The sequence below is a fragment of the Gopherus flavomarginatus genome, chromosome 3 (genome assembly GCF_025201925.1).
Source record: "Gopherus flavomarginatus isolate rGopFla2 chromosome 3, rGopFla2.mat.asm, whole genome shotgun sequence".
Lineage (NCBI taxonomy): Eukaryota > Metazoa > Chordata > Testudines > Testudinidae > Gopherus > Gopherus flavomarginatus.
In genome coordinates, this window is record NC_066619.1 from 227847622 (window position 1) to 227872788 (window position 25167).

Here is a 25167-nt window from a genome sequence, read left to right on the forward strand (position 1 = left end):
CTTTCAAAATGCTTATCAAAATTGCAGTTTAAAGAGTTAGCTAAAATGCACTTAATGAACAAATGTAAATGCATAATCATTAAGAGCAATTTGAGTTGTATATGGCTTTTGTGGTATGAGAACGCTGAAGCTGTTGTATGGTCCCTTACCCTCAAGACCATAATGCCATTAAAAAGTAACCCTTTTGACCCAATCAAAGTGGCTCAGGAAATGTTTAACTATGTGTTTCTATTTCCTTTGTGTGTTAATTTTCAGCTTTGGTAGTTAGTAAAACTTCAGAAGTGAATATTTTAATTAGAATATCTTTTTTTTTAATTCCAGTTGAGAGAGGCAAGCAGAAGACTCCTAAAAGTTCATGCATACACACACAAACCTCTCCAGCTGTGCATTCAACTGAAACAAAAACACGTGAATTGGCACAATACAAAGCAAAATGTGAGAACCAAAGTGAAATTATCCTGCATTTGAAGAAATTCTTGGCAAGCAGTAATCAGAAGTTTGAAGCATTAACAGTTGTGATCCAGCACCTACAGTCTGAGGTAAGGCTATCCAAATGCAGTAGTCTTTGTTTGAATTTGGTGCTGTCTTCTGAATCTGGCAGGGCCTCTGGATATTTAATTTGTATACATAACAGGTCTTCGTTTGACTCATCTGGTGAATCTATGAAGCCTACCCAAAAAAAAAACAAACAACCACCTGTGGCAGCAAGTCTTAGAGCCCAGGTGAAGTGGCTCAGGCTTATGCTGTTGGGGTAAAAATAATAGTGTGTTTTGGGCTCTGAGACCTAGCTCTAGGGAGGACAGTCTCTGAGCCCAGGTTCCGGCCCAAGCCCAAAAGTCTACACTACTATTTTTAGCCCAACAGAGTGAGCCTGAGTTACTTGACCCAGGCTCTGAGACTCACTTGCACAGGGTTTTTTGCTGTGTAGATCAGTGTTAACATAGACTTGGCAGTTCAGAGCTCCGGCATCAGTGGACTTGCCATGGCAGTTATGAAAGGTGGTTTTTTTTTTGGTTTTTTTTTTTTTGTTTGTTTTAATTGCTTGAGCTCTGGCATCTTTCATTACAAATTAAGCACTGGTATAGATGTACCCATAGGAACCTTCCAGTAGGAGTGCTTTCTTTTTTTCTATAGCATTCATTTTTTGTACACTTACCTCTATATAGTTTAGAGATTAAACAAGATGTTGTATTGTGTATCTCTCTTCCTGTGGGGGAAGTCTTCATAGAAAAGTAGGCTGTCAGCTGTTACCCTTCTCTGGGCCTTTTTTTCTCATAGAACCTTTAAGATATGACTACAATTGAAAACAGTATCCAGGATGAGGTTCTTTGCCTTCAATGCCTTCTCAGTGTTAATTGAAGGCCTCCAATTAATCATACTCAATATATGTCAAAATACCATTAAACTGTCCCTTGCTAATACATCCTAAAATTATTGACCACCTGCGTTGAGCAAGTGTTCATTATTCTGTTTACCATAATTTGCTGAGATCTTCTAGTGACTTAATTTACTTGACAATAAGTTGGGTACAACTAGTTCAAATATTACATCCAATATATACACTGTACGATCTCCTGTCTACTATCTTGAAAACCTTCTGCAAATAACATGATCGTTGTGTCACTGCCATAGCCCTGTTTTCTTCTGCTTATAAAGTACAGAACTCTCTTTGCAACTCTTAATGACACCCCTGGTATCAGCCAGTCAAAAGCTAAAATTTATTGTAAATATTTTCTGTTTGGAAACTTGTCCCCATAGCCCTCAATTTTAAAAAAAAAATTGTTTTGTAGCATGTAAGGATGGTGTTACACTTGACGAGCAATCCAACGTTAAGCGCTTAAAGGCCCTTTAGACATGGTTTGCTCTTGTACAAAAAACCTAGATTCAAGTGATTCAATTTATTATTTCAGTTAATGGAAGCAGGAATATTCTGTGACATTGTTCAGCTTCTGTGTAAAGGGTAAGCATCTTTCCTGATCACTTTTACAGTAAGGCGAAGGGGTGGATGTGACACAGAAGACCCAGACAAGTGTATTACCCTGTATCTGACAACTTTCTCAATGTGGCCTCTGCTGAAAGCTAAGAACTAGCTAATTGTCGTGGTTTATTGCAATATGTTTGATTGAGAAACAGTTTGTTATCTAACATAGGATATTGTATTCCAAATCTGATGGGAGTGAGACCTGTCACCTGAGGAGAGGAAATCGAGAGCTAACTCAATTACCATGAGAAAATGGACATCTGTCAACTGAGCCAGTTTGTGTTTACACTCTGGGCCAGATGCAGGATTCAGAGTTTACAAGGACAAAAAGAACCCAGTTAAGTCTCTCAATAGGGACCTCCAAATTGAAGGACATGAGTCTGTAATTGTACAAAAGAAAGAGGACAAGAAGACTGTCAGTAGGGCCAAGAGGTGGGGGTTCCATGAAAAGTGGATCCCAATTCTTTGGACTTGCCAAGCTCTGCAAAGGATAACCTTGGGGTGAGAAATACTTTATTAGACAGGAAAGTAATTTATTAACAAGTATAAGCTATAGGTTGCATTTTGTTTTTCTTCTACCTGTAACTTTGTTTCCAAATTTATGCTTGCTTGTATTTGAATTTTTACCTCAAGTTCTGTTAACTAAACTGCAACTGAAACCAACTTAAATTTCCCTTTGAAGTCTGCAAACTGATTAGATTGGAGTTGGAGCCAAATTTTTTTCAGGACTATCAACTTCAGACGATGCCTGTCATTAAAAGCTATACTATCAAAATTAATTATTTGTAAGATCTGTGTTGTCTCTCCTGTTCTCTTGATGGACATAGTTTAACTGAAGTCCTAGTGCCTATTAAACTTCCACACGTTTGAAATAACTTACTGCATTTTCCTCCACTAAAAATGGACTCTATGGTGTTGCTGTTAACTAAAATTCTTTGCAAAACACAGACAAATCCAAATCCACCGAGCCCCATTGGAGTAAAGTAACAGGAGGGCACTCTGTCTACATATTTCTTTAATTAGATCTAGTAATGGTACAATATTTTTTCCTAATCTGACACAGGTATTGCCCAAAATTGTGTTAAACCCTAAATCTACCTTTACTGTATGCATGTAGAAGCATTATCTTGTATTTATCATACTGTATTAGGAAATTATCAGTCAACCATTAAACTCTTTAGCTATCAGAATTTGCCCAGATTTCTATAGTTAGACTTAAGATTTATTAAGGGTAGTCTTTATAAATGTGATATGCTTGAAGTGTGGATAAGCAGTTTAAGATTAAGAATTTTTGACATTAAAATTCTAAAATCCAGCTTTTACTTACTGGGAATTCAAGTAACTTTCTCTCAATTATTGTTGTAATGTTGCTGCAACAAACTAATGAAAGATAGTGATCTTCTTGGCAGCTAGAGCATTTATTGGAAATGAGCAAGGCATCTGACGTAAATGTCAGAAAATAGACTGACAACTGTTAAATGTGTGTGTGTACTTGCAGTGTTAAAAGGACACCTCAAATTGAAATCTAGTCAGTTAAAAATGTTGGTGTCATTATACCTGTTCTGTTGTCCCTTGCCAAGTTCTTGTGGCTTTATATTGTGCTTTCCTTTTTTTAACCTCAACAAACAAGAAGAGGAACAATGAAACTCCGAATACTCTTATCAAATGCAGGCTAAAACTAAAAATTCTTTCTTCTATTGTAGTAATCTTGGTAGGTGATGGTTGCAACTGTATCAGGTTTTAAAAAAAAATGGAGCAGTACGGTTTTCAGCTGATGATTGATTTTAACTTTGATTTTTTTATCAACTTATTCACTATATTAATCTTCAAATGTATCATATTATTAGAAGTTATTTACATTAATGGAAACCACAAACCTAGTTTAAAAGATCTGGCATAATGTGTAGTAAATTCAGTAGGAACCAGAGTTTGTTACATTAAAACAAATCTGAACCCCAGATTGTACTGTCATTCTCACTGATAGTTTTACAAGAGATTATGAGGGTGGTCCCTGTTACAGACAACGTCCTGAAAATCTATCAGTTTTACCCTCTTAAACCTTCCTAGCCAATACTCAGACCTCCTGCTTGCTCTCTAAGATTGTAACTGGGCCACTTTTTGTTGTAAAATAAAAAATGATCCATACTTTGTGTAGAAGTAAAACTCTTAGATATTGCTGTTTGTTCAGACAAATGTTAAATATTATTAAACCGGTTTTTCATCCACTTCGAATTAAAAGTCCAAATGTTTAGAAACAAACCCAACCACTGAAGTACCAATGAACTCATTTTAGCTCAAAACAATAAGTTGGGCTTCACCTTTTGAAATTCAGTGCCAATAAAAAATATTTTCTCACACTGATAGAAATAGAGTAACTCTAGACATGCTGGTCTTCTCCACAGTATTATCTAGAGTACATCTTCTTTCTTAAACTTCATACTCTGAAGCTATTCTGTTGAGGCTTATCTTTTATGTGAAAATGAATTGCATTGTGGTAGTAGCTTCAATTAAGTGACATGGCCACTGCAGTGATATTAGCATAGATCTTGCCTAAGTCATGTTTTTTTAAGTAATACATGAATTTGTAATTATTGAACATTTGTGTCCTGTTTAGAATAAGGACGATTGTACTTAAAATAGAATAACTTATTTGGACTACAAAATATTTATATGCCCATTATATGCAAAATGAACTTAAGGATAAGATACTTAAACTGTGCTTTAGAAATAAGCTATTGAAACTTTGAACAGAGAACGGAACAGCTTAGAGAAATGTAGGATGAGAAGCACACATGTCTGGAGCACTGTCATGGGTGGGTATAAACTGTCCAGGAAGGAAAGGCTGGGGAGAAAAGGTGGAGGAGTTGCACTATATGTAAGACAGCAGTATAAATGCTCAAAGCTCCAGTATGAAACTGGAGAAAAGCCTGTTGAGTGTCTTTGGGTTAAGTTTAGAGATCAGAAGAACAAGGGTGGGCATCTGCTATAGACCACCAGACCAAGAGAAGGAGGTAGACGAGGCTTTATTTGGACAACTAACATAAGTTTCCAGATCACAGGGCCTGATTCTCATGAGGGACTTCAATCACCCCGACATCTGCTGGGAGAGCAATACAGCAGTGAACAGACAATCCAGGAAATTTTTGGAGAGTGGTGGGGGTCAACTTCCAGGTGCAAGTACTGGAGGAACCAACTAGGGGCCGTGCTCCTCTTGACCTGCTGCTCACAAATAGGGAAGAAATAGGGTGGCAACCTGGGCAGCAGTGACCATGAGATGGTCAAGTTCAGGATCCTGACAAAAGGAAGAAAGGAGAGCAGCAGAATATGGACCCTGGACTTCAGCAAAGCAAACTTTGCCTCCCTCAGGGAACTGATGGGCAGGATCCCCTGGGAGGCTAATATGAGGGGGAAAGGAGTCCAGGAGAGCTGGCTGTATTTTAAAGAAGGCTTATTGAGGGCACAGGAACAAATCATCCCAATGTGCAGAAGGAATAGCAAATATGGCAGAAGAGCAGCTTGGCTTAACAGAGAAATCTGTGGTGACCTTAAACCCAAAAGGAAGTTTACAAGAAGTGGGAACTTGGACAGATGGCTTAGAAGGAATATAAAAATATTGCTCGAGCATGCAGGAATGTAATCAGGAAGGCCAAAGCACAATTGGAGTTGCAGCTAGCAAGGGATGTGAAGGGTAACAAGAAGGGTTTATGTAGGTATGTTAGCAACAAGAAGGTGTTCAGGGAATGTGTGGGATCCTACTGAATGGGGGAGGCAGCCCAGTGACAGATGATGTGGAAAAAGCTGAAGTACTCCAGGCTTTTTTGCCTCAGTCTTCACGGACAAGGTCAGCTCCCAGACTGCTGCACTGGGCAGCACAGTATGGGGAGGAGGTGAGCAGCCCTCAGTGGTGAAAGAACAGATTAAGGACTATTTAGAAAAGATGGGCATGCACACGTCCATGGGTCCAGATCTAATGCATCCGAGGATACTGAGGGAGTTGGCAGCTGTCATTTCAAAGCCATTGGCCATTATCTTTGAAAACTCATGGCAATTGGAGGAGGTCCTGGATAATTGGAAAAAGGCAACTGTAGCGCCCATCTTTAAAACAGGAAAAAAAGAAGAATCTGGGTAACTACAGACAAGTCAGCCTCACCTCAGTCCCTGGAAAAATCATGGAGCAGTTTCTTAAGGAATCCATTTTGAAGCACTTGGAGGAGAGGAGGTTGATCTGAAACAGTCCACATGGATTCACCAAGGGCAAGTCATGCCTGACCAACCTGATTGCCTTACATGGTGAGATAATTAGCTCTGTGGATATGGGGAAAGCAGTGGATGTGATATATCTTGACTTTAGCAAAGCTTTTGATATGGTCTCCCGCAGTATTCTTACCAGCAAGTTAAAGAAGTATGGATTGGATGAATGAACTATAAGGTGAGTAGAAAGCTGGCTAGATCATCGGGATCAATGAGTATTGATCAACGGCTTGATGTCTAGTTGGCAGCCAGTATCAAATGGAGTGCCCCAGGGGTCAGTCCTGGGGTCGTTTTTGATCAACATCTTCATTAATGATCTGGATGATGGGATGGGATGGATTGCACTGTCAGCAAGTTCACGGATTACATTAAGCTGGGTGAAGAGGTAGATATTCTGGAGGGTAAGAATAGGGTCCAGAGTGACCTAGACAAATTGGAGGATTGGGCCAAAAGAAATCTGATAAGGTTCAACAAGAATAAGTGCAGAGTCCTGCACTTACGACAGAAGAATCTCATGCACTGCTACAGACTAGGGACCAACTGGGTATGTGGCAGTTCTGCAGAAAAGGACCTGGGGATTACAGTGGACAAGAAGCTGGATACAAGTCAACAGTGTGCCCTTGCAGCCCAATATGCCCCTAGTCGTCTTGGCAACATTAGTAGGAGCATTGCCAGCAGATCAAGGGAAGCAATTATTCTCCTCTATTTGGTACTGGTGAGGTCACATCTGGAGTACTGCATCCAGTTTTGCCCCCCCTCACTACAGAAAGGTTGGGGACAAATTGGAGAGTCCAGTGGAGAGCAATGAGAAGGATTAGGGGGCTGGGGCACATGACTTATGAGGAGAGGCTGAGGGAACTGGGCTTATTTAGTGTGCAGAAGGTAAGAGTGAGGTGGAATTTGATAGCAGCCTTCACCTACCTGAAGGAGGTTCCAAAGAGGCTGGAGCTAGGCTGTTCTGAGTGATGGCAGATGACAGAACAAGGAGCAATGGTCTCAAGTTGCGGTGGGGGAGGTCTAGGTTGGATACTGTTGAAAAACAGTTTCACTAGGAGGATGGTGAAGCACTGGAATGGGTTACCTAGAGAGGTGATGGAATCTCCATCTTTAGAGGTTTTTAAGACCCAGTTTGTCAAAGCCCTGGCTGCGATGATCTAGTTGGCATTGGTCCTGCTTTGAGCAGGGGGTTGGACTAGATGACCTCCTGAGGTCCCTTCCAAACCTAATCTTCTATGTTTCTATGACATTGCTGTCAGTCCTCAAACAGTGGCAAGAAGAGGACTGGAATTTTGATTCACAGTATCCAGGAACGTTTTACAGTGAGATGCATCCTGGTGAGATAGCCCAGGAGAATTTGCAGGCTGGAACCCATGTGGTTGAGAGGATGATGAGAAACTAAACTCCAGAGGGCATGACAACTAAGAAGCAGATATCATGATGTCAGACTGTGGAATAGGAGAAACAATTATGAGAAGCAATATAAGCATGAGTTAAAGGAAGTGTGATTTAAAACACATATGGAAGTGGGTCATCAATCTATGAGCAGCCATAGTTCTGGCATTTCCTGACTGAGTGTTTGACTGAGTGCAGCTATAACATTCTCAAGTTAATTTTCTATTATTGGAATTTCTTAGGATTTTAAAAACCAGAGGATTTAGAAATCACTGTATTTTCAATGTCTGTCTTCAGTGAATGGGATGTCTTGATGAGCATGGTTATATTAACTACAGCATTTTTTCCCCAATAAAGACTCAGGAAATTGAAGTCTCACGAGCTGCCATTGGAAGCAGATCAGTTGAAATTGCTTTGACAGTGGTCGCCAACTGGTAGATCGCGATCAACTGGTCAATCATGGAGCCTCTGACATTCAGTCTCAGTGACTGAGACTGAGATTGTAAGAGGCTTCACAAAGGCAGTGCAGCCAGTGCCCTGGCCCTGCGCTGCTCCTGGAAGTGGCTGGCATGTCCGGCAGTGGGTCCTGGGGGAGAGAAGGGGACAGGTTCTTGGTGTGCTGCCCTCGCCTGCAGGCCCCACCCCTGCAGCTCCCATTGGCCAGGAATGGGGAACTGCAGCCAATGGGAGCTCTGGGGGGGTATCTGCGGATGATGACTGAGTGCGGAGCCACCTGCCCTTCTGTCCTCCCCCCCTCACCCACCCTGAGCTGCTGCTAGATATGCTGGCTACTTCTGGGAGCAGTGCAGGGCCAGGGCAGGCAGGGAGACTGCCTTAGCCTTGCTGCACCACCGCCTAGGAGCTGCCTGAGGTAAACGGCACCCTGTTGGAGCCTGTACCCCGAACCTCTCCTGTCTCCCAACCTTCTGCCCTAGCCCCCTCTCAGAGCCTATACCCCAACCTGCTGCCTGAGCCGTGAGTCCCCTCCTGGAGCCAGTACCCTGAACCCCCTCTGCACCCCAAACCCCTTCCCCGGGCTCAGCCTAGAGTCCGCTCTTACACTCCAAACCCCCCTGCCCCAGCCCAGAGCCCACTCCCCCTCCTGCACCCAACCCCTGTCCCAGCCCAATGAAAGTGAGTGGCGGGGAGGGGGGATGGAGTGAGCAGGGCATAGCCTTGGAGAAGGGGCAGGGCAAAGGGTGTTGGGTTTGTGTGATTACTGTTATTTCTACATTTTCTTTGAGGTAGACTGAGTTGCACTTAAATTCAAAAAGTGATCTTGTGCTTAAAAAGGTTGGAGACCACTGCTTTAACGTTATGTCTATAATTCAAATGCTGTGACTCACTGACCAAAAAAGCTTTACCTTTGCTTGTGCATGCTTTAAACATTTTAGTCAATCATACTGAATATGCAGTATGAAATAGGTGATTTAAATCAATTTTAAATACAATGAAACACTACTTCAGTGAAATGACTGATAAACGAGTTATTTAATTGAGGTGGCCTTCTATTGTACTGGATACGCTGGATATTTCAGAGTGGTCTCAAGGCATAGAAGGTTGCCTAATAAAAAGACTCTAGTACAGGGTTCAGTGTGAAAGATACTGAGAAAAGGTGCTTTTACTGCAGAATGTGTTGGTTATCCAAGTAGTCGGAATCCCTAGATATGCCTTGAACTTTTTAACACACATGCTTTCTGATTATTTCCTGGATTATCTATGTGAAAATGCCAAAATAGTGGTCAAGAAATGAACAGACTCTACACTAATAAACTCAAGGTAAAAGGGAGTAGATAATGAAGGAGGGAGCCTCTTCTCCTCTCCCCACAGGGCCACCTAGATGATTCCATAAGGTCTATTTCACTTATCAAGCAGGACCATTTTGAACATAATACTTTACACTTGACAATGCTTTTTATGCTTATATTTCAGATACCTTCAAAAAAGTGGCTAACACAGGAGACCAGAGGCACAGAAGTGTCACTGGCCCAAAGTGAATGAGTCAGTAATTGTGAACCTAGATCACCTGACTTTCATGTGCTCTAACAAGATGAAACTGCTTCCATGTTAAAAGAAATCTTGGGGAAAAAAATACTGAGAAATATATAGAAATCCCTGTTGAAACTATGAATTTGAGTCAACTGTTTCTTTAAACCAAAATACAGATTCATGATTAGATGCGGGGAAGAATAAACCTGTACAGCAAGTAAACCCCAATATAAGAAAACGGATGAAATAAGAAACTATCCAACTAGCATTTTCAGCATCACTTTCAAGAGGCAAAAATTGTACTGAATAGGGTCTTCAATACATCTGTGACTAACCTGCTACATCTCGTCTGAAATTTAACACTAGCATATTCAAGTTATGCCTGAAGTTGGGGAGCAGGAGAAAGAAATATCCCATAAAGAGTAAGAGCTTGTCTACACTTACAGAACTGCAGCTGCACCAATGTAGCACTTAGTGTGCAGACACTACCTACCCCAATGGGAGAGTTTCTCCCATTAGCATAGGTATTCCACACAACAGGGATGGGTAAGAGCTATGTTAATGGGGAATCCCTCCCCTGGATATAGTGCTCTCTACACTGAAAGTTAGGTTGGGAGCTGGGTTTTCCACATCCCTGAGCGACACAGCTATACTGACATAAGTTTGTAGCATAGACCAGGGCTAAGTCAGACCTATTTTGAATTGTAATTAGGCTTAGGAATCCTGTCTGACTAGACCTACTCAGTTCAGTGTCACCAAAGGAATGAATAAACATCCGATGGTTCAGAACTTGTCTCTAATGGTTTAATGGCTTTATTTAATACTTCAGTATCTATTCTCTGAAGACATTTAAATCTCAGGCTACATATTCATGAAGTGTGGAATTTTTGTTTACTAATAAGCGAAAGGCAAATGAAAATTGATTCCCTACTAGAAGTGTTCTGTTAAAAATGGGGGGGGGGACATAAACAGAAACTGAAGGTGATGAGTACCATCCTTAGAAAACACTTTAAAAATTGTGTCAGAAGACAGGTACTGCTGAGACAAATGAGTGTCTTGTAAGAAGTTTGTTTGCTGTAGTATAAAAACATACTTGGAATTTCTAAACATTAAAGGTGACAATTTATTAACTCAAAAAACATTGCCGCCTGTGATGAAGTGTCCACCCCACACAGAGCCCTGAAGGATTAAGATGGTTAAGTGGGCCAAATTAACTGCCCAGGCTGAACCTGGAGAAGGAAGCAGGGATTTAAGTAGAACAAGCTCAGCAGGACAAGTAGTGCTGGAGCCTATACAAGCCAGGAAGTTGGCAACAGATGGGGCTGCAGGGAGTCACTCCCTAGGAGAATGGAGAGTGGCTTGGTTAGCCCTGAGAAGGGAGGCAGCCAGAGAGGTTGGCATAGCTCAGGGAAAAGCAGCGAGGTATGGGGTAGATCAAACCGTGGCTGATGAGAGGGCCCCTGAGTTAAGACCCCGTTTAGAGGATGGGCCCAGTCCACTATCAGCTGATGACGAAGGGGCACCGGTGGGGCAGTAAGCTTAGATATTTTTAAATCATTATACCCAGATAATATGCATTCAAGCATTTTTAAAGAGCTGGCTAAGGAGCTCACTGAAGCATTAATGTTGATTTTCAATAAGTTTTAGAGCACTGGGGAGGTTCCAGAAGACTGGAAGAAAGCTAATGTGTGAATTTTTAAAGAGGGTAAATGGGCTGACCTGAGTAACTATAAGCCTGTCAGCTCGACGTTGATCCCTGTCAAGATAATGGAGTTGCTGATATAGGACTCCATTAATAAAGAATTAAAGGAGAGTAAAGTAATTACTGCAAATCAGCATGGGTTTAGAGAAAACAGATGGTCAAACTAATGTATTTTTTTTTAAATAAGATTCCAAGTTTGGTTGATAAAGGTAACAGTGTTGATGTAATATAATTAGATTTCTCTAAGGTGTTTGATTTGGTACTGCACAATGTCTTGATTAGAAAACTGGAATGAAAATTAACTTGACACCCATTAAGTGCATTAAGAACTAGCTAACTTTAGGTCTCAAATGTATCTGGGAACAGACAATAGTCATCAAGTGGAGTGTTTCCAGTGAGGCCCTATAAGGACTAGTTTTTGGTCCTCTGATTTAATACTTTTAATTGATGACCTGGAAGAAAAAAGTCACTGAAAGTTGGGAGTGTGGTAAATAACGAAGAGGACATGTTACTGATACAGAGCAATGTGTTTTAAGACAACTAAATGTAAATGTCTACATCTTGGAACAAAGAATGTAAGCCATACTTACAGGATGGAGGACTCTATCCTGGGAAGCAGTGACTCTGAAATATATTTGGGGGTCATGGTAGATAATTAGCTGAACATGAGCGCCCAGGGAGACGCTGTGGCCAAAACAGCTAATGCAGTATGGGGAATCTCAAGTAGGAGTAAAGAGGTTACCATGGTGCCAAATGTAGAGGTTACCATGTGGCATTCCTCCTGGCTGATTTCATCAGGTATTGCTGGAGAACTGCGAACAAAAAACGAAGACTTGCCATTTGAAGGCTGCTCACTTTCACAAGAGAATAGATGAGGTGATGAAGTCCCTCAGACTCTAGGGCCACCTTCAATCATTAGGAATGTATGCCCTGACCTCTTTAGGTTCCAGCCTGATCAGTGGCACCAACAGCCATACTCCTATTTCAGACAGCCAGGCCTCAAGGAAGAAGCACACCATAGGATCCACCTCCCAGTAGCACCATTCTGCATTAGTGCTGACCATGCAGCAAGTTTGATGTGATACGTGAGGACAGCATACCATCATCCCCGCCTTTCAGGAACCCTCTGACACACTTCCGACACACCTGGTCCAGTATCACCCCAAGACTACTGGGTGCTGGAGGTGATCCAAAGAAGTTACACCATTCAGTACCTTTCCTTTCTCTCAACTGTCCCTCATTCTCATCCCTATTCAGGGACTCTTTCCATGAGAATCTGTTTGGACAAGCACTGCAGTGCTTTCTCACTCTTGATGCTATTGAGGCTGTTTCCTAACAAGAGGGAAAAGGGACTTCTATTTGCATTACTTTCATATCCCCCAGAAAATGGGGGCAGGGTTCAACCAATACTGGACCTCAGATATCAGTGTCAAGAAGCTCAGGTTCAAGATGGTTCTCTTGCATCCATTGATCCCTCCTTGGACCAGAAAGACTGGTACATTTCCCTCAATGTCAAGGACATGATTTTCACATCATGATTCACCTGGTGCATGGGCTGCTCCTGCGGTTCGTTAGACAATCTTTGCTGACACTGGCGTTTGCCCTTTGGTCTGTCTTCAACACCCCACAGATTAACAAAATGCCTGCTGGTGACAGTTTAACTCAGTTGTTCCCTTAGTCCTCTTTTCTAAATTGAACAGTCCTAGTCTTTTTAACTTCTCCTTATATGGAAGCTATTCCACACCACTAATAATTACTGTTGACCTTCTGTGTCCATTTCCAATTCTAAATCTTTTTTTTTTTTTTTGAGATGGAGTGATGCGTACTGCATGCAGTTTTCAAGGTGTAGGCATACCATGGATTTATATTGTGGTATTTTATATTTTCTGTATTATCTATCCCTTTGCTGATGGTTCCTAACATTGTTAGTTTTTTTTGCCTGCAACTGCATATTGAGTGGATGTTTTCAGAGAACTATCCATGATGACTCTAAAATCTTTCTTGGCAGATAACAGACAACTTAAACCTCATCATTTTGGACATATCATTGGGATTGTTTTCCAGTGTGCATTATTTTGCACTTATCAACACTGAATTTCACCTGCCATTTTGTTACCCAGTCACCCAGTTTTGAGAGAGATTTGTAACCCTTCACAGTCTGGTTTGGACTTAACTCTTAAGTAATTTAGTATCATCTGCAACTTTTCTGCCTCACTTGTTACCCCGTTTTCCAGATAAATTATGAACATGTTGAACAGCACAGGTACCAGTACAAATCTTGGAGGGATCCTGCTGTTTATCTCTTTCTAGTGTGAAAACTGACCCTTTTTTGTCTTATCCTTTGTTTCCTATCTTTTAACCAGTTATTAATCCATGAGAAGACTGACCTTCCTTATCCTATGGCTGCTTATTTTGCTTAAGAGCCTTTGGTGAGGGACCTTGTTAAAGACTTTCTGAAAGCCCAAGTACACTATATCCACTGGATCACTCGTGTCCATGTACTTGTTAATATCCTCAAAGCATTTCTAATAGATTGGTGAGGCATGATTTCCCTTACAAAAGCCATGTTGACCCTTCCCAAACATACTGTGTTCATCTGTGTATCTAATAATTCTGTTCTTTCCTATAGTTTTACCCAATTTGCCTCGTATTGAAGGTAGGCTTGTCCACCTGTAATTGTCAGGATTGCCTCCGAAGCCTTTTAAAAAAATGGTGTCACATTAGCTCTCCTCCAGTCCTCTGGTATAGAAGCTGACTTATTACTGTTAGATTTATCAATTGTTCCAAAACTGCCTCTATTGACACCTCAATCTAGGGCAGTTCCTCAGATTTGTCACCTGAAAAGAATGGTTCAGGTGTGGGAATCTCCCTTGCATCCTCTGCAGTGAAGACTGATGCAAAGAATGAATTTAGCTTCTCTGCAGCAGCCTTGTCTTCCTTGAGTGCTCCGTTAGCCTTCAGTCGTCCAGTGGTCCCACTGATTGTTTAGCAGACTTCTTGCTTGTGATGTACTTTACAAAACAAAAAAAACCCACCCATTTTTTGCATGTTTTGCTTAGTTGCTCTTCAGATTCTTCTTTGGCCTGCCTCATTATGCTTTTACACTTGACTTGGCAGAGTTTTATGCTCCTTTCTATTTTCCTCAGTGTCATAACATTTCTTCCCAGATCTGGACCTTAACGTCCAAAATATGGATGTTAGCATGAAAACCTCCAAGCTTAGTTACCAGCTTGGACCTGGTATCGCTGCCACCAGCTAGGAATTATACATTGCCTAGCTCACTGTGGTCTCCCCAAACCTTCCCTGGGGGACCCCCAGACTCAGATGCCTTGAGTCTTACAACAAAGGGAAATAACCCCCTCCCCTTGTTTCCTTGTTACTTCCTCCCAGGCTCCCCTCCCTGGATGACCCTAGGAGATTCCCTGCTTCCAGTCCTGGAAACACAAGTACCGAGAGATCTAATCTCTCCCCCTCACCCAGAGGGTATGCAAAGTCAGGCTTAGTAAATCTAACACAGAGATTTTCCCCTTGACTTTTTCCTTCCACCAATTCCCTGGTGAGCTGCAGACTCAATTCCCTGGAGTCCCCACTAAAAAAAAACTCCAACAGCTCTTAAAAAGAAAGAAAAAGACATTAAAAATAGTCTCTGTAATAAGATGACAATATACAGGGTCAATTGCTTAAAGGAAAAAAATGAATAAACAGCCGTATCCAAAAAGAATACAATTTAACACATTCCAGCAACTACACATATGTAAATACAAAAGAAAACAATATAAACCTATTGTCTTACTATCCTTGTACTTATAACTTGGAAACAGAAGATTAGAAAGGCAGGAGATAGAAAAATCACTCTCAGAGCCGAGAGGGCACAGACACAAGACAAAGAACAACGAACTCATACCCAAAACTTCCCTCCACCCAGATTTGAAAAAGTCTTGTTTCCTGATTGGTCCTCTGGTCAGGTGTTTGGTTCCCTGTGTTAACCCTTTACAGGTAAAAGTACATTAACCCTTAGCTATCTGTTTATGACACTCAGTATTTAACTTGCAATTTTTGAAGGATGTCTTTTTGTCTCTAACTGCCTCTTTTACTCAGTTAATCTCGGTGGCATTTTTGGTACTCTTCCTGTTTTTTTGTTTTTATTTGGGGTATATGTTTAGTTTTAGTCTCTTTTATGGTGTTTTTAATACATTTCCATGCAGCTTGCCAGCATTTCCCTGTTGTGACTGTTCCTTTTAGTTTCCATTTAATTAACCTCTTCAAAAAGGGGAACAACACAAAAATGAAGTTTAGTGCTACTGTGGTGGGTTTCTTTGGTATTTTCTCCCCTAGAAGGATATTAAATATAATTACATTATAGTTGCTATTACTGAGTGGGTTCAGCTATATTCACCTCTTGGACCAGACCCTGTGCTCTGCTTAGGACTAAATCAGAATTGCCTCTCCCCGTGTGGGTTCCAGGACTAGCTCTTCCAAGAAGCAGTCAATAACGGTGTTTATCTCTGCATCCCATCCTGTGGTGACATTTGAGTGTAGATGAAATCCCCCATTATTGGGGTTTTTGTGGTCTCTCTAATCTCCCTGATCATTTCACAATCACTGTCAGCATCTTGGTTCAGGTGGTCAGTAGTATATCCCTACTACTATATTATTATTTAAGCATGGAATTTCTATCCATAGAGGCTCTATAGTTGTTTGATTCATTTCAGATTTTTACTGTATTTGATCCTATGCTTGCTTTCACATATACTGTCACTTTCCCACCAGCATGACCTACTTCTGTCATTCCTATACATTTTGTGCCTGGTATGCATTGTACATTCCTATACATTTTGTACCTGTCTTATCATTCCACCAGGTTTCTGTGATGACTATTATATCTGTATCCTCTGTTAATACCAGGCACTCAGGTACACCCATCTTAGTATGAATTAGTATGAAAAACTCCTTGAATTTGTGTACAAATGTTTATAAAATTTGTCAATGTGCAGTTGCCCGCTTTGAAGTGCTTTAATTGAATGGGACTCTTTTGACTTTATCTTCAGTTCCTACCTGTATTTTATCAACGTCTATCCTCTTCTCTTTAGTAGGATATACAGAAACCCCTTTAATAAACCAATCCCTAAGGAATATCTGTCTGAGCTGTGCGCTCCTCTGCACTTGTCAGCTTTCCCCTAGCCCTTATTTTATAAACTCTTCTGACCTTTTTCATTTTACATGCTAGCAATCTGGTTGCATCTGAAGAAGTGGGTTTTTTACCCATGAAAGCTTATGCCCAAATAAATGTTAGTCTTTAAGGTGCCACTGGACTTCTCATTGTTTTTGTGGATACAGACTAACATGGATATCCCCGATATTATTTTTATCTAGGTGCCCCAAGAGGTCCACAACCTTTGCACTCAGCAGTCAATTCACCATGCAGTTCTCCTAGTTATCACAAACCCAACTACTTATATTTCTAATAATCAAATCCCTGCATTACTGTTGTCTGTCTCTTCCTAATAACTGGGGTCTCCTTCCCTGGAGAGGGGTATCCTTGGTGTGAGAGGATACCATGACATCATCTGGAAGGAGGTCCCAGCTTTGGCATCTTTATGTCTGCTCCAGTTTGATCTTTCCCAGGAGCTTTCATCCTCCTCAACAACATAGACGCTGTCAGACTGGGGGTGGAATCCTAGAATATCAGGGTTGGAAGGGACTTCAGGAGGTCATCTGGTCCAACTCCCTGCTCAAAACAGGACCAATCCCCAACTAACTGTGTTCCTGAAAGTCTCCTCTATGTACTTCTCTCTCCCTGAGAGACTTGGTACTTGGTCTCTGAGGGCCATGTGTTGCTTTTATGATATGCACACATGCCATCTGCCCACAAGGCAGGCAATCATACATGCTGCATTCAGTGCAATAAACTGGATAGTCCCCAGACTTCTGCAGCCATTATTTTTATTTTGCGGGATGTTTTATTTTTTTTTTTTTGGTTTGGGGGGGCGATTAACCTAAGTTTAGTGTGTGTATGTTAGGTGTACCTGTCTCTCAATCCTCTCACAAAAAATCCCATTTGCTAGCTCCTCTGGTTGCTTAAGAGGGTTTGAAGAGGCAGCTTTCTCCCTCAGCTAGCCCTGCCCTTCTTGTCAAGCAATCCTAAAGGGATTAAGGATCAAATGATAGGCTAGATTCTCATCAGTAAACTTTCAGCCTAGCCATGCAGGTCACTTGGTGCAGTACACAGCTTCCAAAGCATACCATGCTAAACTGAATGCAAGCAAGCATCCAGCAAACTCACCCACATGTAGTCTCTTCTCCTTCACCTGGAGAACTCCCTTGCAGAAAACTCCCATCTGCTACTCCTGTTCACTCTGTGCAGAGAATATCAAACTGGATTGCCCAGTGCATCCAAACATACTATCAGCTAGCAGGTAGGTAAACATCCAACAAGATTCAGGCCCAGTCCACTAGACTACAGTCCAGAGCCACCCAGAGGATTCAGGGGGCCTGGGGTCTTCGCTGCCAAATTGCCGCTGAAGACCCAGCACTTCGGCGGCAGATCCCAGGGCAGAAGAACCCCCGCCGCTGAATTGCCACTGAAGACCAACCCTTGTACCTGCTGCCGAAGTGACAGAAGGACCCCCGCTGTGGGTCTTCAGGGCACTTCGGTGGCAAGTCCCAGAGCAGAAGGACCCCCACCCCTGCTGAATTGCCGCCGACGCTCCGGAGCGGAAGAAGCTCCGGGGGCCTGGGCCCCATGAGAGTTTTCTGGGGCCCCTGGAGCAAGTGAAGGACCCTGCTCCAGGGCCCCTGTAAAACTCTGTTGGGGCCCTTGCGGGGCCCGGGGCCTGGGTCAAATTGCCCCACCGGGTGGTCCTGCTACAGTCCAGCTCTGTGGTCTCCCTAGCAAGACTGACTAGCCAAGATGCTTGCGAAGTGGAAACCTGGCTGTAAAGTGTATGCATTTTCTAAGCACTACACAGTGGTGTAAGCAGCCAGGGGTATGGCAGGTTTTGGGAGATTAGTACTACAATCACAGAAACTCCCAATACCCCTGCCATGAGTGAGGGTCACAGCTGGGGAGTCACCAGCTGTGGAATATGCACACTGACTAGCACTTGAAGAAAAAGAGGTTGGCTACCTGTACAGTAGTGAATGTTCTTTAAGATGGTTAGTCCATATACATATTCCACATCCTATGTGCCACCCTTGCTGCTTCAGAGTCTAGATGTCATGAGCTCTTGTGGTGGAGAAGGAACTGGGTGTGGCAGGGTGCTTCTGCCCTTTGTACCCTCCCATAAGGAAGGGAGGGGGTCATAAGCTGCCCTGAGGAATACTGCTGACCAGGACATTCTGATGGGTGTACGCTGGATGTGCACTTAGCAACTGTGGACTCTGTACATGGACATTGTATCTCAAAGAACATCCATTTTGTGCTGATAGGGAAACTAAATCAGAAAAGGGTGGACAGAGTTGATCACACAAATTAGCAATAAATACCCACTTCTCTTGTCTTTTATAGACCAGTATCCTTTCCACTGGACCATGCTGTCTGTGTATGACAGTTACCTTTATCCCACAGGCTAAGGATCATCAAATTTCATCATAGCTGACTACATCATAATAGTATTTTGTGACTTACCCACCTTTGATTTTCAGAGATCACCTTCATATCCCATCCACATTGTAAAACATCCCTGTAGCGACTACAGCCATTGCTTACATTGGGAAAGAACTTTGTGGGTTTTTAGATGTCTTCAAGTGCGGTTTAGCAGCAGAAAAGAAGGGAAGATAATATTTTAGCACCATGTAACCAGCAAGTGCTCTGTGGACCACCAGAGATCATGGACCATAATTTGGGAACTGCTACTCGATGTTATCTATGGAGTAATGTAGGTGTGTATGATACTTAAAAATAAACTGGTAGAGCCATACCTGAAGGATTTTACATTCCAAATTAGATGTAAATACAGCAAGAAGTGATAGATAAAAGCTACAGCAGTTGAAAGGGTCCTGATATATTGATGTTTATGCCCTTCTAGACACTTCTGTTTTTGTAGTTAACTGTGTTTACATTTAATGGTCAGGATATTATGAGCATTGAGTGCTGAAGAAAATTTTTTTGAAATCCCCTGAGAGAAGACACGAGAAGTCTCAAGACCTGATTTGTTAATCATACAGTTAATACGCTTTTTAGGAAGGGTATTTAATTTGATAAATACAGCTGTATATAAATATTGTGATGCCTGTTTCTAGCAAGATGCAACCAGCATCTCAAAACTACAGAATGAAATGTGTATATCATTTCATTCAACATTAATGTGGACCACATTAGTGTAAAATATTGGTGCCTATTTGAGATGGCCTTGTTGCTTTAAAGTGGGAAGCAGTATGTTATACAGATCATCCCAAACAAGTGTCAATAAAACCCTTATACTACTCCATGTATTCACATCATGTTTTATATATTAGAAATATTTAGAATTTTAACAGTTTTATTGGTACTGTTTTTTCATGTCTGCTTTTCAAGGCAGGATCCCTCAGTACCATGAGGTTATCTGTGCAGGCTACCAAGAGCAAACTCATAACTTTAGAAACTTCTAAATATGACCTCCAGCCAGCTTTTCTTTACCTATATTCTCTTGACTTGAACAGGACCTTCTAGGGCTAGAAGAGTTTCCATTGGAATATTGAAAGGCAAGATACCAAGTGGTCTGAAACTCCCATGTCCAGCCCTGATGGGTTGCAATATTAAACTTTAACCTGTAACGGTAACACGCTTCCCAGAGGTACCCAGTGTTTTGAGCCACCTCATTACCACCTAACCTTAGCGTGAGGAAATCTTGTCTGTGCCTGCCGGGCATCAGCCCCCTAACTCCAGCAGCCACAGACAACACAAGCATTCCCCTCTAGGCCTTGCAGGCCCTGCTGTCTCTGTACTGGTTAGCATCAGGAACAGCTCAAGCCCTCCGAGCATCTCCCTGTTCTGCTGGATGCTCTCAGTATTTAGTTTCACTGCTTCCAAAGAAACAATACCCCCAGCTTACCTGTTTCACGTCAGATCACTGCTTCACTTAGTTTCAGATCTAAGTGTTGTGTGCTGTGTTTGTTTATTCAACCACAGAGATTCAAGTAATAGCAAGTAGAAGTAGTGAAAGCAGGGTGTGGGGGGTACACATTCATAACATGCATGCTAAACCTAGGCTTTATTAACAAGATACTTGTGGATTCTGTTTTATAGCCGGTCTGGCTGTTAGCATGTTTGTCTTATGAAAGGAGGTTGTTAGCTTGCCTCTTTGGTGAGGGATCCTTTGTGCTTCCTTGTACCCCTAGATATCCCCTAAGAATCCTTTGTCCTTAGTCAGGAAGAGGCCACTCCTTGCTCTTTTTGTCCTGTAAATTTTCTCTCCCCTAGATTTTCTAGTCTCTCCTCCCCCCTCCATGGCTCAGTATGCAGATAGGCATACATTGAAAGGCATACAATGCCCATAAGACCAGACAGGCAGATAAGCATCAGTTACTTCATGTCTGAAAGGAACATATCTGAGACATGTTACTCCTGGTGACCTGCCTTACCTTTAAGGTCTTAAGAACATAATTTTCTGCATCAAGGTATAACTTCTTAAATATTATCCTTACAAACATTTAGCAATGATCATGATATCCAGCGAGCTACAGCTGTTGGTGGAGACCTCGTTCATCACCTTTTGGAGAACTGTGATGCATGTATCTGACTCAGGAGATCCCTATAAAACCCTGTGCACCCCTGATGCCCTTTGCCAGTGTGGACCAAGAAGTTCCTGGGTCACAGGCAGTACAGACTATTATAAGCATGGGCCTCAAACTAGTGTGATTCTGAGGGAAATTTGGAAAACTCCATCTTTTTCATGGATGGAATACCTCTCTTCCTGGTTTGGGCAGCTGTTTGTTTTTTGTTTTTTTTTATGGCAGCTGTCTGAAGCTGCTCAGATGTTTGGAATGTTACAGGCAGTCCCAATGGAGATGAATTTGTGAGCAGAGTGTGGGTGAGGTGGCCAAAGGTGCATGTAAAATGGATAGCACTACACGTGTACATAAAATGAGTATTAAAAAAACCCAGACATTTCAATATATAAATAACTTTTCCATTGCTGATTCTTGGAAACTTTCCATTTAGCAGTTTAAATACAATTCCAATGGATTTTGTTTCCAGAGGAGGAAATAAAATTTTGTTTAGAGTTTATACTACATGGCACTTGTAACTAGTACCAGACTTAGAGTGATAGTTTATTGGGCAGGTATGCCTAACTAAAGCCAGATTTACCACTTCTGTCATACAGTCTTTAACTGTAATAGTTAGTTGAGGGAATTAGTTTTACACATATCAAGGAATGCCACAAAGCAAAACAGGACTTACACTTTAGTTTCAAGAGCTGCAAGACACACTAGGTATAGAACTATATAAACTTTGTTCATTCTATAGTTGGGACTACTATACTCTGGTATAGTCCCTAATCCCTTCACATTCCCACACAACCTTCAAAATTATAAGAAAAAAGTTGATTTGGACAAACTTTCTATGTATTTTTGTGCCATTAAAACAGATCAGTTTGAAAAAAGGGCAGACACTAGTTATTCAGCCTTCCTACTTGATCCGGCAATGAGGTCATAATTGTGCTTACAGCCTACCTGTTGCCATTGAGATAACTGATGTCACAAATTTAGAATGACGACTACTTGAGTGTTCCATGAAGTTTTTTTAGTGGGATGATCCTTGCTTAAACATAGATCTTTCATTAATACCAAACAGCTGGAAAAATGAACAAATCTAAACTAATTACTCTTTGTAGATGACTTTTAAAACTGCTGCATTAATTTTTAGTCATATTTTAAATTAAAATCTTGCAAAGCATGTATTTATTTCTACTTTGACGCTCCACTCTGAAGTACTACAATGTCATACTGCACAAAACTTGAAATGCCTATGATAGCTTTGATTGGACCACTCAAACTTCATCACATCTTCATATTCTTTAGTATATTATCACATTTCAGTTTCAAGTCTTGCAAGTTTGGTTTTATTTTGTAGAACTCCACATATGTTTAGGACTACAGTTGCCTCAGCACCTAGCTATTGCATTTAATACGAAGCTATATGACAGAAGTGGTAAGTCTAGTTATTGTTTAATGTATCTACCTAATATGCTTGCATTTTAAGTATTGCATTCAGATTTTACAAAAGTCTGGAAAGAAACTAGAAGGAGCCCTTATTTTTCTACATCTGGAAACAAATGTTTAGTGTCTGTTTTCCTTGAAGGTTTTGTAACTAACAAGGAAATTCTTTAAAGAACCAGAAAAACTTTGACAATTATCTGACTTAAATTGTCTGTCTGTTTTTAGTTTAAATACAGACTTAGACTTTTTTTTTATTCTTTTTTACAGTGGGTCTAGTGATAAATGTATGAAGAGGTTTTTGGTAGAGTTCAACAACCATGGCTCTAGTACTACTTAATTTTCTGCTCTTGTGCTCTCAAAATTTTCATTTTCCATAAATCTGTGTCTGGGAAAATCTAATTATTTGTCTTCAGTGTAACTGACATGCAACAATTCAGCTAATGTTGGCAGCAGTGAATTTTAAACAGGCTACTTGAATTTGGATGTGTTGGTAACTGGTAAAGCCCAAATTTACCATTATGCTAGGCACTGTTTGAATGATAAATCCAGTGCTGGCTTTTAGCAAGTGACAGTACACAGTGGATTTGTACCCAAGTAGATTGTGCCCAGCTTCCACTCAAAATAATGAGAATTAGGTTCATAGCTCAATTAGGTGCTTTTGAAAATCTAACATACCTAACCAGAGCCAGCATACGCTGGGCAGATTAGGGCCCTGGAAGTTCAGTGTGGGTACACAGAATGCCCTTTGTGAGGACCTGATATTCTAGGAGGCGAGCAGGCCTTGGCTAGCCTACCCCAAAACACTGTTAGCAAAGGAGAATGCTGCTTACCCATATGGCTGACTTAGAAGTGCTTACTCTCCTTTTCATTCAGCACCATTGTGTTTTATAATAATAATAAAATAATAAATATAAATAAATAAAAATAATAAAATAATAATAATAAAAGGCATACCTGCCATGTAGTATAAAAACCATTCAGTCCCATGGAACTTGGAGGGAAGACAGAGTCTTGGCTGGCTGGCTGCTTTGCCCCGTGGCATTGCTGTAGTGGCATTGCAAGAAGTATACTTAGGCTCTGCTCACCTTTCAGATGGCACACAGGTCTCACGAGTGTCCTGCCTCTAACCATCCAGGAATTGCTTCTCCCTGTGACCAATACTGATTCTCAGGCCTTGTCTATACTTAAAATTTATATTGGCATAGCTGTGTTGGTTGAGGTGTGAAAAAATCCTATTCCTGGCTGACATAGCTATGCCAGTAAAAATGTTAAGTGTCGAGTAGCTTTGCTGATGGAAGAGCACTTTTGTTGGCATAGCTAACATCATTTAGAGTAAGTCTACACATAAACCACTATGGTGGTGCAGCTGCATCACTGAAGCACTTTAGTGAAGACAACTGGAGGGGTTCTCCCCTTGACATTGGTACTCTACCTCCCTGAGAGGTGGTAGCTAGGTTGATGAGAAAATTTTCCTGTTGACCTAGCACTGTCTAACCCCAGGGTTAAGTTGGTTTAACTACATCACTTGGGGGTGTGGATTTTTCACACCACTGAGTGACACATCTGTACCAACCTAATTTCCTAGTGTAGAGAGGGTTGCTAACCCTCCAGGATTGACCTGGTGTCTCTGGGAATTGGCATTATTCTCCCAGTGACTACTGAAAGCAATCTGGGGGATTTGTACAGGCTATTTTAAAAAAAGGATATTACATCATGTTGGAAGAAAAAAAAAAGTCTCCCAGAATAGCTTCAGTCAGAGTTGGCAACCCTGAGTGTAGACCAGGTCTCAGAGAGGTGATGTTCCTACACCAAACAGGGAAAACTCCTGTTGGTTTATGCTGCGTCTACACTAGGAGGCTATGCCAGCACAGCTCTGCAGTGTAGACATCATCTTACATAATGTAAAGGCAAAGGGTGTAAAAGCATTGATTAGAAGTATTCGGAGCTGGCTGGACTCAAGTCTGGTCTACACTATAGACCTATATTGGTATAACTGTCGCTTGGGTGTGAAAAATCACACCCCTGAACAACCCAGTTATACCAACCTAACCCCCGGAGTAGACAGTGCTATGTTGGCAGGAGCTTCTCCCACCGACATGACTACCGCCTCTGGGGCAGATGGATTAATATGCTGATTGGAGAGCTCTCTCCCCTCAGTTTAGAGCATCTTCATTAAAGTGCTAAAGCAGCACAGCTGCATCAGTGCAGATGTACCAATACAGCATTTTAAGTCTCTTTGGGAAGCTGGGGAAGACAAAACTGCCAGGCTGGAGATGAGGAGTCAAATAGCACCAGTAAAGGGAGAAGGAAGGGAAGTAACACCAAGAAAAGGCCCAAGAGAGCTTGGAGACCTATGGAAGTAAAAAGGAAAAACATTGGTGGGGAAAGTAGCCAGAAAGAAGAACTGGGTAGTCACAGAAGCAGAGTTAGAGGATTAACTAAGAATTGGAGTGAAGTTTTACAAATGAGAAGTTTGTAACATTGGAGGCAGGGAGGAGGAAAAACAAACACCCAGGATAAAACAAATCACAGAACAAATATATGCAAGTATAAATTTAATTTAGTAGAGAACAAGGATCCTGAAGGTGGCTATGGAAAACTGCCTCAAGGATAATTAAACAGAAAAGGGAAAGCAAAATACAAGGTAGACTAAGTCTTAGTTTGCATAGTTCAACAACTGATAGTAAATAGTACTTAACTACGTACACAGCAC

General features: G+C 41.5%; 1 protein-coding gene across 7 annotated transcripts in view; it reads left to right on the forward strand.

Moving 5' to 3' along the window:
- The window catches only part of MTUS1 (microtubule associated scaffold protein 1), a 204888-nt gene that overhangs the window by 138180 nt on the left and 41541 nt on the right, over nucleotides 1–25167 (forward strand). For all 7 annotated transcript variants that reach the window (XM_050947385.1, XM_050947377.1, XM_050947382.1 and 4 more), the window contains one exon: nucleotides 322–539. In XM_050947385.1, coding sequence (XP_050803342.1) covers nucleotides 322–539 — 218 coding nt within the window. The remainder of the gene's footprint in view (nucleotides 1–321; nucleotides 540–25167) is intronic.